The sequence below is a fragment of the Sarcophilus harrisii genome, chromosome 1 (genome assembly GCF_902635505.1).
Source record: "Sarcophilus harrisii chromosome 1, mSarHar1.11, whole genome shotgun sequence".
NCBI classification, from domain to species: domain Eukaryota; kingdom Metazoa; phylum Chordata; class Mammalia; order Dasyuromorphia; family Dasyuridae; genus Sarcophilus; species Sarcophilus harrisii.
The window spans coordinates 588,174,179-588,189,287 of record NC_045426.1 but is presented as its reverse complement, the minus strand read 5'-3'; the positions used below and the strand labels follow the sequence as shown (position 1 = coordinate 588,189,287).

Below are 15,109 nucleotides of genomic sequence, written 5' to 3'. Positions count from 1 at the left end.
ATCATTGCTTCCTTTTAAAAGTTCACTAACTAGTCCTTTCATAAGATATGCCAGTGTTGTACCAGGAATTGAAATTAAGCTAGTGCCCCACAATTTGCAGACTCTATTCTCCTTTTCTCTTTAATCATTTTCAACTTTTTTCATTGTTTTCTTAAAGTTGTTGCCAATGGGTCAGCAGCCTCATCTGCCATATTTTATGACAAATTAGTTATCAGTAAAGACATACTGCATGCAAGGGTTTGTATATAATATTCATGTTTAAATATACCCCTTAGTGTGAATATTATCTATGTGTAAATGACAATGTGTTTTCAACAATGAAGTGTTATAATACCCTAACAGTAATGAGATATGGGGTGGCTTGCTTTTAAGCAGAGGCTTTGGGGTGGTTAAAGACAAGGGGGCAAGGTTATAAATAGTCACAGGCCCCACAAAAGAAGTTCTAGCTTCATTACAAAAGAGGGTCTTTATGTGACTATTGTGAGGGATGGGTTTATAATCAAACACTGTTTTGCTGGAACTTTCCCATTCTTAGAACAATGCCTGGCATACAGCAGCTAATAAGTGAATGATTGTGGATCAACTTGTTTCCTTGAGCTACCATTCACAAATATGAATAATATATTTCATGATAATGAAATGATAAACATGAAGTGGCCTGCACACCCTACTCTTAACAGTTGTGGAGTCTAGTCAAGAGCCAGTATAGTCATCAAATGACTTGTCCTTTCAAGCAATAGATTGGTTCATGAAGTTGATACATCCCATTCTAGAAGCAACATGTCCAGCTGAGCATCATCAGGGGACACACTATCTGCCAAGAGATAGCAGAGCTGAATAATGGAGTGACTTATTGTAATTTTTGTAAAGAATCTTTTGGAAAGAGAAAGGACACCAAGGGCCTATAGTTCCAGAGTTGTGAATAGCTTTGACCTTGTGTGCACTTTATACATATACTTCACTATCATTATGTTTTGAGTTCCTATATGCTATTTCCTACTCTGTACCTCTGAATTTATCTGTGGGAAAATATGCCCCTTCTGTTGGGGGAAATTATCTATGATTACATTTTTTTGCTATGCCATTTAAATAAATGCCTTTGCTAATCTGAATTTGTGAACTGAATCTATTGATTGATTATTAAGCAAACATGTATTGTTGGGGATTCATGAGTAAAACAGCCTGGGACACTTTGAATTACTTTTACCCTTAGGTAGACTGTTCTGGGACCCCATTGTGGGACTTTTGGTCAAGAAGGGTATAAAAACAGTTTTTATGTCTTCTGTGGAGAACTTATTAGGCCCCAAGGAAGCTCTTTTCCAAATGCACTTTCCCTTCTTACCAATAGTTTGTATTTGTTTGTATCTTCTGGAACTGTTTTTAACCATGTTGAGAATGGCTTCTAATTGAGAATAAGATTTTAGCAAAAGGATTTTGAACCCTCAGGCTTTAAGTGATTTATTGTACCAGATGCTCATAATGTCTAAGATACAAGGTATATCTGAAAAAAGTTTCTGATATAAGAACAAAAGCATTTAAATAACACAAGGAAATAAAACCAAAACTAAACAGGAAATTAAACTCCATGCCCACCTAGTTGTTTCTCAGTATAAGTAAGTTGTGGTTGCTCAATTCTTTTAGTTGTATCTTACTCCTTGTGATTCCATTTGAGATTTTCTTAGAAAAAATAGTCGTGATTTGCCATTTCCTTCTCCAATTCATTTTCCAGATGAAGAAAGTAAGGTAATTATAGTTAAGGGATTTGACCAGGGCTACAAAGCTAGTGAATGTCCTAGATCAGATTTGAACTCAGCAAGATGAATCTTTCTAACTTCAGGACTAATACTCTATATGCCATGACCATTATCAGACCAAGAATAGCAACCTCAAAAACAGTTCATTCTGAAAAGATAGTGAGTGAGATGAAGTAAATAAATGACATACTTTGAAAATTTATCTGTGTTCCTAGACTTTAAAATCATGTAAAAATAGATTACCTAATAGCTTAAATAATCATTAGAGTATAGAAGGAAGGGTAATGTTGGGTAGGTGAGAGACTGATTCCAAAGCATGGTATAATGACTGCTTTTGAGAGAGAAAGTAATTAATTATCAGGAAAAGTATATTTCCATATGTCTAACATTATTCTTCACATTCAGCATTATGTCACTTACAATGAACGCTACAGTGTCTGTCTAACTGACAAGATTAGTGACCAGTGACAATTATACACATTTAAAAATGTAAGCTCTAATGCTCACTTATAGTCTCTATTTGGAGTCCACCACTGATTTTTCTCTTAATGACTCCTATGATGTCATCATTTAAATAAAGGAATAAATGAAGACGTGAACGAATGAATGAATACTACATATCAGGCTGGTCTGTCTGCCATTTTCCACAGCTGTGCTACAACATTTGGAGTTCCACTTCAATGTGTCCTTTAAACATTTCTTCTGTCCACTCTGCTTCTGTCAACTCCTCACATAGGAGCTAATGTACAAGAGAAGTCAGGATCTTGCCCTCCCTTTGGGAGGCATCTACAATCTCCATCAATAATGAAACTCACCAGCTTTCCCCAAGAGAAAAAGGGTACAATTAACTAGGTTATAAGTCACAGTATTGCTAGAACCTAAGGGCTTCAGCGAATGAAACTGTTCTAAGCCCAATTAGAGTAGTCAGTGCATTTGTCTCCTCTTGGAACAACTCTGCTCTTACGGATCCCATCAATTCAGTATAAATCTGACTGATCTTATCCATGAAGTTAATAGAAAATTGCTCACAGTGGGCGATTGCCACCTCAGTTTCCAAACAGAGACAGATGGAATTTCCCAGATGGTTTGTCACTGGAAAGAGCTGTGCTGGATGAAACTTCACAGAATACATGGTAGAGAAGAATACCTCTCTGGCCTTCAACCATATCACAGTGAAGGCCTTAAAAACTCTTTTTGATGAAATCTAAATTATAATTGCCATAATAAGTTCTCAGTTTTTCCTCCCTAATGGCTTCATAAATTATTTTTTGTATTCCATCAACATGAGTGTAGTGACCACTGTTCTGGATAAGTTCTGCTTCAATTTACAGCCCCTATTCTTGAAAAATATACAAATTAATGAATGAGACAGAACAAAAGCAAACATATAAACACATATTAATCAAGTAGGGCAAATTTGTAAGTAAGCTGAGAGGTTAATTTAAAAAATTTACTTGGAGTTCAGTTTTAAAATAAATATGAAGCAATGTAATTTGATGGGAAGGAGTTTAAAATGTAAATAAATGTAGAAGGGATTAAGGTGGGAGTGAAATATATATATGTGTATATATATATATACACACACACACATATATATATGTACATACACATACATGTGTATATATATATATATGTATATATAGTGTATATGTGAGAATGAGTATGTGATAATGATGAACTGACTTGTGAACAGAAACTGAGTTTATTTAACTGCAGTATAGAATATGAAACATGATGTGGTGGAAAAGCAAAATGGCAAAATCCCTTCAAGGCTAAATATCCCATGTTAAATTGCTTTAGAGAACAAATGAGAGTTACTTTAGGGCTAACAGAATGTCTGCTTTGATCAAAATGATGTTTAAAGATGTTGTGATCTTATTGATATGTTTATTATAAACCGAATATGGGAAGAAGAAGCTGGCATATTAGAGTATTGGAATACTCTTATCATGTAATTTTTAGGACCTGAGTAAGAGATGTGACTGTAGGAATAGAAAATTCAATTCTGGTAACAAATATATAGGGGAAATCATAAGTGGCTCCAAAGTTGATAATAAGGAAGATAATAAAAGGAGTTTGGGAAATATGTTGAGAGCTGTGCAATAACAAACCTGTGAACATTGACAACTCTAGCACTAGTTAATTAAGAAGATCAGGTTAGAGACGTCAATTTAGGCATCATTTGTATATAACTTTCATTGAACCCAGTTCGTCAGTATTTATTAGGTGCTGATCAAGTGTCAGGGACTATGCTAAGCACAAGAAATTGTCCCTGTCTTCAAGAAGGTCTTATTTTAATAAGGAAAACAACATGTAAAACTTAGCAAAAGCTATGCATGGGAAATAAACTGAAGACAGAAGGCAAGCATTTAGGAGATCTTAGGAGAAAGCCCCCAGTTCTGTGAAGGATCAAGAAACCATGGAGACCAAATGAATCATAACCTCAAATACAAAAATTCCCAATACATTTGGGAAGATTCCCAAAGCAAAAACTACAAAGAATTGTAGAAGTTGCAGATGAGAAGTGATCTATAGTGTCAAAAGCAAAGGAGAATAAGCAACATGGTGCTGAATTCAGTTACAATGAGATCATTGTTTACTTTAATTAGAAGATTTTTAAAGGGAATATTTAGAAAAAAGGTCAAATTGCAAGAAGTTCATGAAAATATAAGTAGAAAGGAAATGAAGTGCAAAGGAGGTAACAACATTCTTGAAAACTAGGTGTTAATGATTTCAAAACTGAAAGGGTTTGGTGTTTACACTACAATAGTTTGGAGTTTAGAGTTAGAGAGATGGGCTATTTAGATGTCTTGGGATATATTCTTTACCTTCTAAATTGTTTTGTTCAAACAAGTTGTTTAAGAATGTCTTTAGACCTTCTATAGGGATTAAAAAACATCTCAGTGATATGCCTTTATCATCTTTATGACATAGTAACCCTCCTCCTATCAAATCTGTGTTTACCTTATCTTAACTCTTAACTTGGTCCATTAGGACACAATTGAAAACAAAATAGGATTTTATTCCAAATGAATGAGAAATCAGAGAAATAATGAGGCAAGAGGGAGGTACAATGGAGGATGTGCTATATCTGAAGTCAGGAAGATCTGAATTCATATCAGGCCATAGACACTTACTAACTTTATGATCCTTGGCAAGTCACTTAACCTGTTAACCTCCATTTTCTCTTTTGTAAATGGAGATAATGGTGGTTCCTATATCATCAGATTGTGAGGATCAAATGAAATAATATCTGTAAAGTACCTCATAAAACTTAATTCAGTTATTTCAATTGAGTCTAACTCTTTGTGACCCTGTTGGAGTTTTCTTGGTAAAGATACTAGAATGGCTTATGATTTCCTTTTCCAGATCATTTTATAGATAAGGAACCCGAAACAAAGAGGATTTAAGTGACTTGCCCAGGTTCACACAGCTAGTAAGTATCTGAGACCAGATGAAAAATGAAGTCTTCTTGATTTCATGTCCACTGCTTTATCCATTGTACCACCTAGCTTTTCCTAACAAACCTTTAAAGCATTATCTTTAACAACTATTGTTGTAAAATTGTTATCATTTTTTTAATTGAGTAATTTTAAATGGATATTAAACATGGTTACCATAGTCTCTGAAGAATCAAAATTGAAGGTCAGCCAAAAGGAAATAGAAAGATTCATGGTAGATATGTGTAACAATTAGCAATCAATTAATTTAAAGGATGGCAGTAAAGAGATGTATGATTGAAAATGGTGGCTAATCCTGTATCATCAAAGGATTACTGATGACCAGTTTATCTGTGTCACTTGACACACCATATTAAGAGAAATAAAGAAAGGTCCCAATTTCTTTTGGTCCCCAACCCACCTCTAACCCTGACTATTGAGGATTCCTGAAGGAATACTGACAATAGTTGCATAGGATTGGAGGACATGAATGGGTTGTGATCAATAACTGAAAAAAGGTGATACCTACATGAAAAATAGGCAAATGAGTAAATATTTTAAAAAGATCATCTTGGGAGATTTCAAAAGTAAAATATAGGATCATAGAATTTCCACAAAAAAGACATATTAGAAGGCATCAAATACAACACTCATTACAGATGAAGAACAGAAAATTTAAATGACTTAGTATCAAATGGTTGCTAAAAATTTAAATAAGGATTTGAATTCAAGTTTTTCAGACTATAAATCTAATGTTCCAATGGAAACTGATATCAATATATTTATTTCACTATAGTTGGAAATGTCACATGATAATGTGTAAAAATGACTGAAAAAATCTATAATTATTCACTAAATAAAAATGAATTTCTTGCTTATGTTTAACTTAAAGGAAATAAAACTATATTCAAGCAATTAGCTAAATCAACTTAAACTAATTTGTTATTAAAGATGATCATAATAAATGAATGCTGCTAAATTACAAGTAGCAAACCTCCCAAATTTTTTTCTTGTTGTTTGCTTTCTTTTGAGTACTTGACAAATTACAACATAAAAGGTGCTATGCATATAGCATTGTCTCTACTTTCTATGAATTATCAGAAAAGGACTTCATGATGTGAATATCGCATACATAATGTGAATATCAAAAGACTTCAAAATATATAAACCTCAAAAATATAAACAGTATTGTTTTAGAGAAGTTTTTTTTTTCTTCAGCCCTCATAGTTAAAGTTTTATCTTTTAAAAAAAAATATGCTCATAAGTCATTAAAGTATGTCTATTGGCAGGGAAAATAACTTAAAAAAAATCTCTTAAAAACTGAAGGAGGCTGACTGAAGGATGAGGATACGAATTATAAGAAAGCAACTATTTAGCCCAGTGGTTAGTTTGTTACAAACTGGAGTCAGCAAGTTATTCATCCATTTTTCAATTTTTTTGTTGACTCTATTTGGGGATTTCTTGGCAAAGATACAAGAGGAATTTGCCATTTTCTTCTCCAGCTTATTTTACAGATGAGGAAACTGAGGCAAACAGTTAACTGATTAGGGCAGTGTCACAGATCTATTAAGTGTCAAGCCAGATTTGAATTCAGGAAGATGAGTCTTTCTGATTTCATTTTTGGGGTTTTATTTATTTTCTCATCTAGCTGCCTTGGAGTTTGGAAGACTAGTGTTCAAATCCTGCTTCAAACAGTTATTGAGTATATAATCCAGTCTTCCTCAGTTTCATAATTGATAAAATGGAAACAATATTAGTCCCCATCTCTCAAGATTGTTAGAAGAAAATGAGACTGGAGCAGCTAGGTGGCACAGTGCATAAAGCACCAGCCCTGAAGTCAGGAGGACCAGAGTACAAATTTGGCCTCAGACACTTAATACTTCCTAGCTGTGTGACCCTGGGCAAGTCACTTAACCCAATTACCTCAGCAAAAAAAAAAATGAGATCATGTTTGTAAAGTGTTTTGTAAACTTTTAAAGATTATATAGATATTAACTATTATAATTACCTAAATGGAAACATTTCATGTAGGACACTAAATATGGGGCAAGCTACATTTGTCTGAAAACTAGCCATTCCTATGTTTGAAAAACATCACAAGGAAAACACTTATCATTGATGATGACTTGTTGTTGCTGTAGTAGAGGTATATATGTATGTATGTATATATATATATATATATATATATATATATATATATAGACACCATAACAACTAATCAAGATTTTCAACTAATATGTAAGTTATGGGGCAGCTAGGTGGCTATCCTTAGAATCAAGTTTAAACTTGAATTTAAATCAAATCTCAGATATTTGATGTGTGAAATTGGGCAAACCATTTAACTCTAACAGGTTACATTTCCTCATCTTTGTAATGGGGATAATACTATCTCAACTTCATCATGAGGCTGTTGTGAGCATCAAATGAAGAAACATTTAAAGTACTTTACAGACATTCAACCACTATATAAATTTAAGCCGTTACCTTAGATCTCAGAGTCCCAAAATCTCAAATTAGAAAGGACCTCAGTGAACTAGTTTAATTATCTATTTTGGATGCTACATAATGCTAGCACTTGTATTGAGTTTAAAGTCCATAAAAGCCCTCAGAAATTTCCATATAAACTCTAATATAGTCATCTCATCTCCATTTTTTTTTTTACTTAAGTAGATTTATTTGATTCCTAAATGTTAGGTATACTATTAAAGTTAGTGTTGGAAACTTCCAGGAATCCTTATACCACAATTGGAGCAACTGTCATTCTTGCTTTTCAAAATATTTCTGATTCTTGAAGCTGCCATTCATTATATTAGTTATCTCATCTAGCTTTGTATCAATTCTCAAACTGACAATAATGTTCTCTCTTCCTCTCCTCTCTCTTCCCCTCTCTATATATTTCATTCCTTGTTCTCTTCTTTTTTGAAAAATAGTTTTAATACTTATATTTCATTTAAAAAAACAATGATGACATACTTGTTACTGACCAATTTAAATAAGCTGCAGTTATAATTAAGATCAAGAAGCAATTTTGTTTGTTTGCTTGTTTTGTTTTTTGCTTAGGCAGTTTTTAAGAGATCAGTTGTAGGTATATTATTCATTTATTGTTTATTATTTTTAATTTTATTTTTGTATGTTTATGTTTTTGTTCAATAATATTAAAATTTTTTTTATGTATTTCAACCCTACATTTCCTTCAGTCATTATTTCCTAACTTGTGGTAAATATATATATATATATATATATATATATATATATATGTATATATACACACACACATATTGCACAATTGTATTGGTGGTAGTGTTGGTTTGCATTTTTTCCTATATAAGTGATCACTTCTCCTTAATTTACTATGCTATCACTATTGTCAAATGGTGCCTGGAACATGTTTGTCATCTGAAAGATTATTTTTTAAAGAAAATATATTTATATATCTTTTTCTGAAGGCCTACTCTACTATCCAATCACAAAATAGAGGTACTCTTTATGATAAAAGGTTATTCCAGTGACTATTCCATGACCTCTGTTAGGTCTTACTAAGCTGACGAGACTTAAGTCACTCAGACTGCTGTTGTAGGAACTGCTTGTCTAAGCTGGTCCACAGCGTGATGTGATATGATGTAATATTTGTCTATGTGTTTGGCTGCATCAAATCTTTTAAAAAGTCTACTAAATCATGGAAGGGGGAGATGTTTATAATATACCAACAAAATAACTTTTTAAAGTATTGAAGCACAACAGCTTCAGGAGTAAAATCAATAATAACTCTTCTTTTTAAATCTTTAGGACAGAGATTTTTAATTTTTTTGGGGGGGCTCATGAGTCTCATTGTCAATTTGGTAGAGTTTATAGACTTCTTCCAATAAAATATCTGTTCACATGCAAAAAATAAAACATCTAAAATGAAAAGTTATCAAATTATTAAAAAGAGCAAAAGAGAAGAAAAAAGACATCAGAAGAAAGAAAAAAGAAAAAAAAGAAGAAAAAGAAGAAGAAAAAGGAGGAGGAGCATAAGAAATAAAAGAAGAAGACCACTACTGAAGGAGTTGGAAGCAATACCTATGGTATGTAGTGTGCTATTTTGATCCTAACTCCTATACAAAAGAACAAGTTAAGGACAGAAATTAGAATTCTAATTGGCCTTAGTTTTTACAAGTTCAAACAATATTACCAGAGTATAACAAAGTTGCTTACTTATTTCTCATTCCACATGTAAACCTGAATTGTATGACAATTAATTTGTGTCATCTTAAAAATAAAGGCAATTGTATATGTTATTAAATGTGAACAGTATTAGCCTGGCTAAGGAGATAAAGGAAGAACCTTATAAATTACCTTACTAAACAGCCATTTAGCATGATTAACCTGTTCCCTTCTAAACTCTACGAAGATTACTGTCAGAGAGGAGCCACTTGGAAAAAATCCAAGCAGTTCTGTCCATGAAAAGCAACAACAAACCAGTTTTAAGTGATTTCATTGGGAGGCGACCAGAGATAATTCCTAAGGGACAACAAAAGTATTCAAAGTCAACTGTCTCTTAGCATTCACATACCAAGGTGTTATTATTCAGATCCATCTTCCCAGCAAAAGGCCCCCATGTTGTTCCAACCGGAAGTTGCTGCCGACTCTGAATCTTGCGCTCCCCATCCTTCTGGACCATCTCCAACTCTCCTGCAGACAAAGAAAACAAGCCATGTTTAGAGTACTTTCACTTGTGCCTTGACAACAGCCACCTCTGTCTTTGTGTTTGTTTTACATGCACAATGTTCTGAGGACCCATATAATGAGAATTAATTATGCTTGTCTGAAAAACAACTGATCTTGTCATCCTGAGGAAAGAAAGAAAGAAAGAAAAAACTAAACCTTTTCCTTATAATTATATTCAAATTTAGCTTATGGAGCCCAATTTCTTTCTTACATTTTTTCACACACATTATACTGTGAAAGCATTTCTATTTAGCAAGCCTTTAAGAATCAGAGGGAATAACCCTTCCTCAAATGGCTTTGTTCCAGGATGAGAGAATGGAAGAAAAAGAAATAGGAAAACATGCTAGGGTTAAAACCCTTAACACTCTTGACTCTAAAGTAACTTTAATGGATACTCAATGTGAATTTATTTACTTACTAATAAGGAACAGGAACCTTTGGCAAATGAAAGTCTCTCAGCTATTTAAAGAATTTGGATAGAAAATTGGTAGATGTTTTAGAGGCCTTTCTATTTTTCCATGGTATACTAACTCTTTAGATAGCTAATGATAAAAATGGTCTTGTGATGGAGAGAGCCCTCTGCATCCAGAGAGAAAATTGTGGGGACTGAGTGTGGATCACAACATATTATTTTCACTTTTTCTGTTGTTGTTTATTTGTATTTTATTTTCTTTCTCCTTTTGTGTATGATATGAAAAGTGATAAAGAAAAATTGTGGAAATATGTATAGAACTGGACATGTTTAACATATATTGGATTACTTGCCATCTAGGGGAGAGGAAGGGATTAAAATTTTTTGGAATACAAGATTTTGTAAGGGTGAATCTTAAAAACTATGCATATGTTTTGAAAATTTAAAAAAAGCTTTAAAATAGATATATAAGGGTAAATATACACATAATACATAGGGATATATGCTCATTCAATTAAATACCTTTTATAATATGTATTTCTAAACAGTCCCCTTTATTTTGGATATGTTTAGCAATGGGAATAATAGAAATGAAACCAGAATAGTTGTCAAGAATTCATCCAACATCCTCATTCCCTCTCTCCACCCACCACCCCATTTCATTGGGTGAACCAATCAATTATTTCCCTTTTCATCATTTCTCACTATCAACCACATCCAACTCATGAAAGAATGAGAAAAAAGGGAATTTCTTAGCATGATTTGCAATCTCTCAAAACTGCAGGCAGCAATAGAAAAAAAGTCCCAAATTGTGGCTTTAAAATCTTCAACTGTCTGATTCATATAAACAGTGATACAACCCTCTCCCCAGCAGTTCTCTAATTTCAAAATGTAACTTTCACAAAACATTCATTATCTGAACTACATGCCTGGTGCAGTATGTATTGTATTGGAAAAGGTGGACATTTGTACTTATTAAGTTTACTCTTAAATGCACATTGCCAAAAGCTAGTGTGAGGAAATGACTGGCAGAACAGATGTTAGTTAGAACATCTCTCTCTTCAGTCACTGGCCAAATTTTGATGAAAATATTTCATTCTGCATAATTGTTGCTGTTATCGCTGCTCTGCTATTATAGCAGCAAAGTCTAGTTATATTTGGGACTTTTCTGCTTATGTTTAAATGGTAATAATACCACAAACCCTATATCTATCATAATAGCCATTGAAATATCACTGTGTTGATAGTGATTTAAAATTTGTGATATTGATAGTGATAGTGATTTAAAATATGTTTTGATATCTGTTCACTATTTGGATAGCTGAAAAAATCTTGAAGTAGCAATTTGACAAATGACACCAACATTGTTTGAATACAAATTCATAAATCTGCTAGTGAATTTTTGTTTTGTTTTATTTTTATGCCCATCTTCTGGATCAAAGTGGAAGTGCTCATATGGTAATCCTCAAGTTTCCCCCTACCTCCAGGCTCCTAACCTTTGGTGAATGATTGCAATTTAGCAATAGCTCAAGATTATGGAAAGTGAATAAATTAACACAACCAGTAATTCCTCCAGGGCAAATTCAGCTGGGGGGAGGGATTGGGAGGGGCTAGCTGGGCACTTCAGAGGACATTCTGCTCTAGAAGCATTAATGCTAGGAGAGGGGAAAGTATATTCCCTTTAAAGTAGGATCAACACTTTTAGTATTGTCAATATCCAGTCCCTCAGAGGAAACTGGAGTGAAGGTTAGGCAGCGGGGAACTGGGAAGATATACTTCTTAAGAGGACCACCAGGCAAAGGAATGCCTTTGCCTCCAGGATACCCTGGAGCAAAACTCTGATCAGTTTGTTCTTTTCATTGTTCTGCTAAAAATCAGTGATACAAAAGCAAAGGACATTCAAACTTTAGATTTAGGGAAAAAATAATTAACATTTCTGTGGAAACAATAGTTCTCACTACCATGCTTAAGCTTAATTACTGAATGAATGTCCAAGAGGAATAGATCAGTTGTTTCCATCATATAGTTTATCTCCAACACTTCAATTACCTCTGAAAATATGATTTTTCTATCTTAAGGACTGAACAAAAATATCCTAACATATTTGATTGAGTTGTATATTTTCAATGTATTTTTTAAATTTGAGAAATATTTCTTATCAAGGAGAAATAATTTGTAAAGGTACAAGTATATAGCATCAGGCATAACCTAGAATTTTCTTAGCTTTCTAGTATTTTCATATTACTCCTCTCTACACACTCTATGGAAGAGAACCTCAGTGACCTACTTTCTGTTTACACAGAGCTCCATCTCTTGTCTCTTGTCTCTTGTCTATTAATGGACATCTCTCATGTCTGGAACTATCTTCCTCTATCTTAGAATTCATGGCTTCTTTAAAGACTCAGTTCAATGCATTTTTCTCCAGAAGACCTTTCCTACTCTCTCTAAGTGCTAGTACCTAGACCTTTAGGATTATTTGCCATTTTTTAGCCAAAAGCCTTTGCCCCATCCTCTAAACTGGACAACCAAAGAACACACCAGGTTAGAGCTAAGTCTCTTGGCTCTGAAATCCTTTGACTAGCATTTTTATCTTCATCTTTACCATTTTGTCTTCAATTCTATTGTCACACATATCTTCCCAACTTCCATTTATTTCTTATTATGATCAATATTATAAATTACTACTACTATTGCCTCTGAAAAGGCTTGATGATTCCATTCATCACCTCTGTAACTTCATCTACCTTAACTCTCTTTGGCCGCCACTCCCTTTAAATATACTGTAACTTCATTGTAATGTAAACTTCCTGAGGGCAGGGGCTATCTTGCTTTTATATTTCTATGATCAGCTCTTCAGACAGTAATTTTTTTCAGTCATGTTTCACAGTTGGTGACCCCATTTTGAGATTTTCTTTGCAAAGAAGATACTTGAGTGATTTACCATTTCCTTCTCCAGCTCATTTTATAGAAGAGGAAACTGAGGCAAATAGTGTGAAATTATCTGAGGCTGGATTTGAACTTAATGTTGAGTTTTTTTTTTGTTTTGTTTTGTTTTTTTACTCCAGGCCTATGACTCTATCAACTGGGCCTTATAGCTGTCCTTTGACTAGTAATTAGCAAACATTAACTGCTTAATGCTTTTTCTTCATTCATCTTTTCTATATATGTCATGTATTTATATCATTTGATAAAGGTATTGTTTCTGTCATTAGAATAAAAACTCCTAGAGGTTGATAGGTATTTTTGGTTTTTTCTTTGTATCCTCAATGCTTAACTTCGAACCTGGAACATGTTAAAGAGTTTACTAAATGTATCTTGACTGAATCTCAAAGAAACTAACACAGAAAGGACAACTATCTGACAAAATATGGTGGTCACAGAAGAGAGAAAAATGGATTTCTATTAATTTTTTAATACCTTCAAAAGAGAGGTAGGAGAGCTATAACTGGAATATTGCACTCATTTTTAGGGGAATTAACTGAATTGTTAGCTTAGCATAATTGTTTTACTCTGTTACAATAGAGTTCTTTTGGAGTGGGATGATCTGGAAAAGGTTTCAATGTAAAAAAACAATACACCAAAAAAAAAAAAACTTTAAAAAAATAATCGATGGATACTGTATATAAAATGTCATAAAATTTAGAAAATTACATGAGGCTTTTTTTTTTTTACAACTGACAAGATAGTGAATTCTTAACCAAATACATGACTGAAGAGATCATAAAAGACAGACAATGCAGTTATATAAAATTTCATACCTTTTGCATGAATAAAATCAATTTAGAGAAAATGGTAGTGTATATCAGAGAAAATATTAGGAAGAAATATAAAGAGAAATGTATGATTTTCAAGATATATAGAGAGTTAAATCAATTATGTAACACCAAAAGAAATTCCATGATTGGTCAAAAACTATATTATCAAAGACAACCGAAAAATATTTTTAAAGGAAGTCATTATATCAATGGAAAGACAGGAATAATAAAGCACTGTTAATGGATCTATAAACTAACCAACTCATTTTGAATATAAATTTGGAATTATTTCAGCAAAATAACTAAATTAATTTTTATGAGAGAAATAATTAAACCGTTTGTAGCCTTTGACTCGGTGATGTGCTTCAAAAACTTTCAACACAGTAATAAAGATGCAATATAGCAAAATATTGTTAGGTACATGCTTTGTCATAACAAAATTCTTGAAACAAAATGGGTGCCCACCATTTGGGGAACTATTACAAATATGTTATAAGCATATAATAGAATATTATTACACAGTAGGAAATGATTATCTGAGGAGTCCAGAAAAATGTCAGAAAAGATACACAATGCAGAGTAAAATGAGAATTATATATGTGTATTACTTTTATGTGTTTGTATGGATATATATGTTTATATTCATATACATATATACAATTGCAGCAACCATATAATGAAAAGTTTCCAAACTACTATAAATTGAAAGTACTTGAGAACAAATAATGAAATGCATTTCCCTCTTGAAAGTACACAGATGTGAAATTATTTAGAATTGTTGCATACATTGTCTTTGAGAAATTCATGCTACTTTTGCTTGTTTGCCACAATATTGGATTCAATAAAGTAAGAAGAATACCCAGAAATACCTATGAAAGATATAAAGTACATCAGTAGGGCATATTTTTATAAACCTCACATGCTTATAATATTATAGGTATAAAATAATATTAATATATACATATTTATTAAGGCCTGTTTTATGACAGATACTGTAGTTATGTGTGGCTGGGTGTTTATATAATTATTTCCTTCATTAAG

General features: G+C 32.8%; 1 protein-coding gene across 2 annotated transcripts in view; it reads right to left on the bottom strand.

The window, feature by feature from the left end:
• Positions 1 to 15,109, bottom strand: part of ZFPM2 (zinc finger protein, FOG family member 2) — a 543,440-nt gene that overhangs the window by 268,065 nt on the left and 260,266 nt on the right. For both annotated transcript variants that reach the window (XM_023496449.2, XM_031947110.1), the window contains one exon: positions 9,747 to 9,865. In XM_023496449.2, the coding sequence (XP_023352217.1) occupies positions 9,747 to 9,865 (119 nt within the window). The remainder of the gene's footprint in view (positions 1 to 9,746; positions 9,866 to 15,109) is intronic.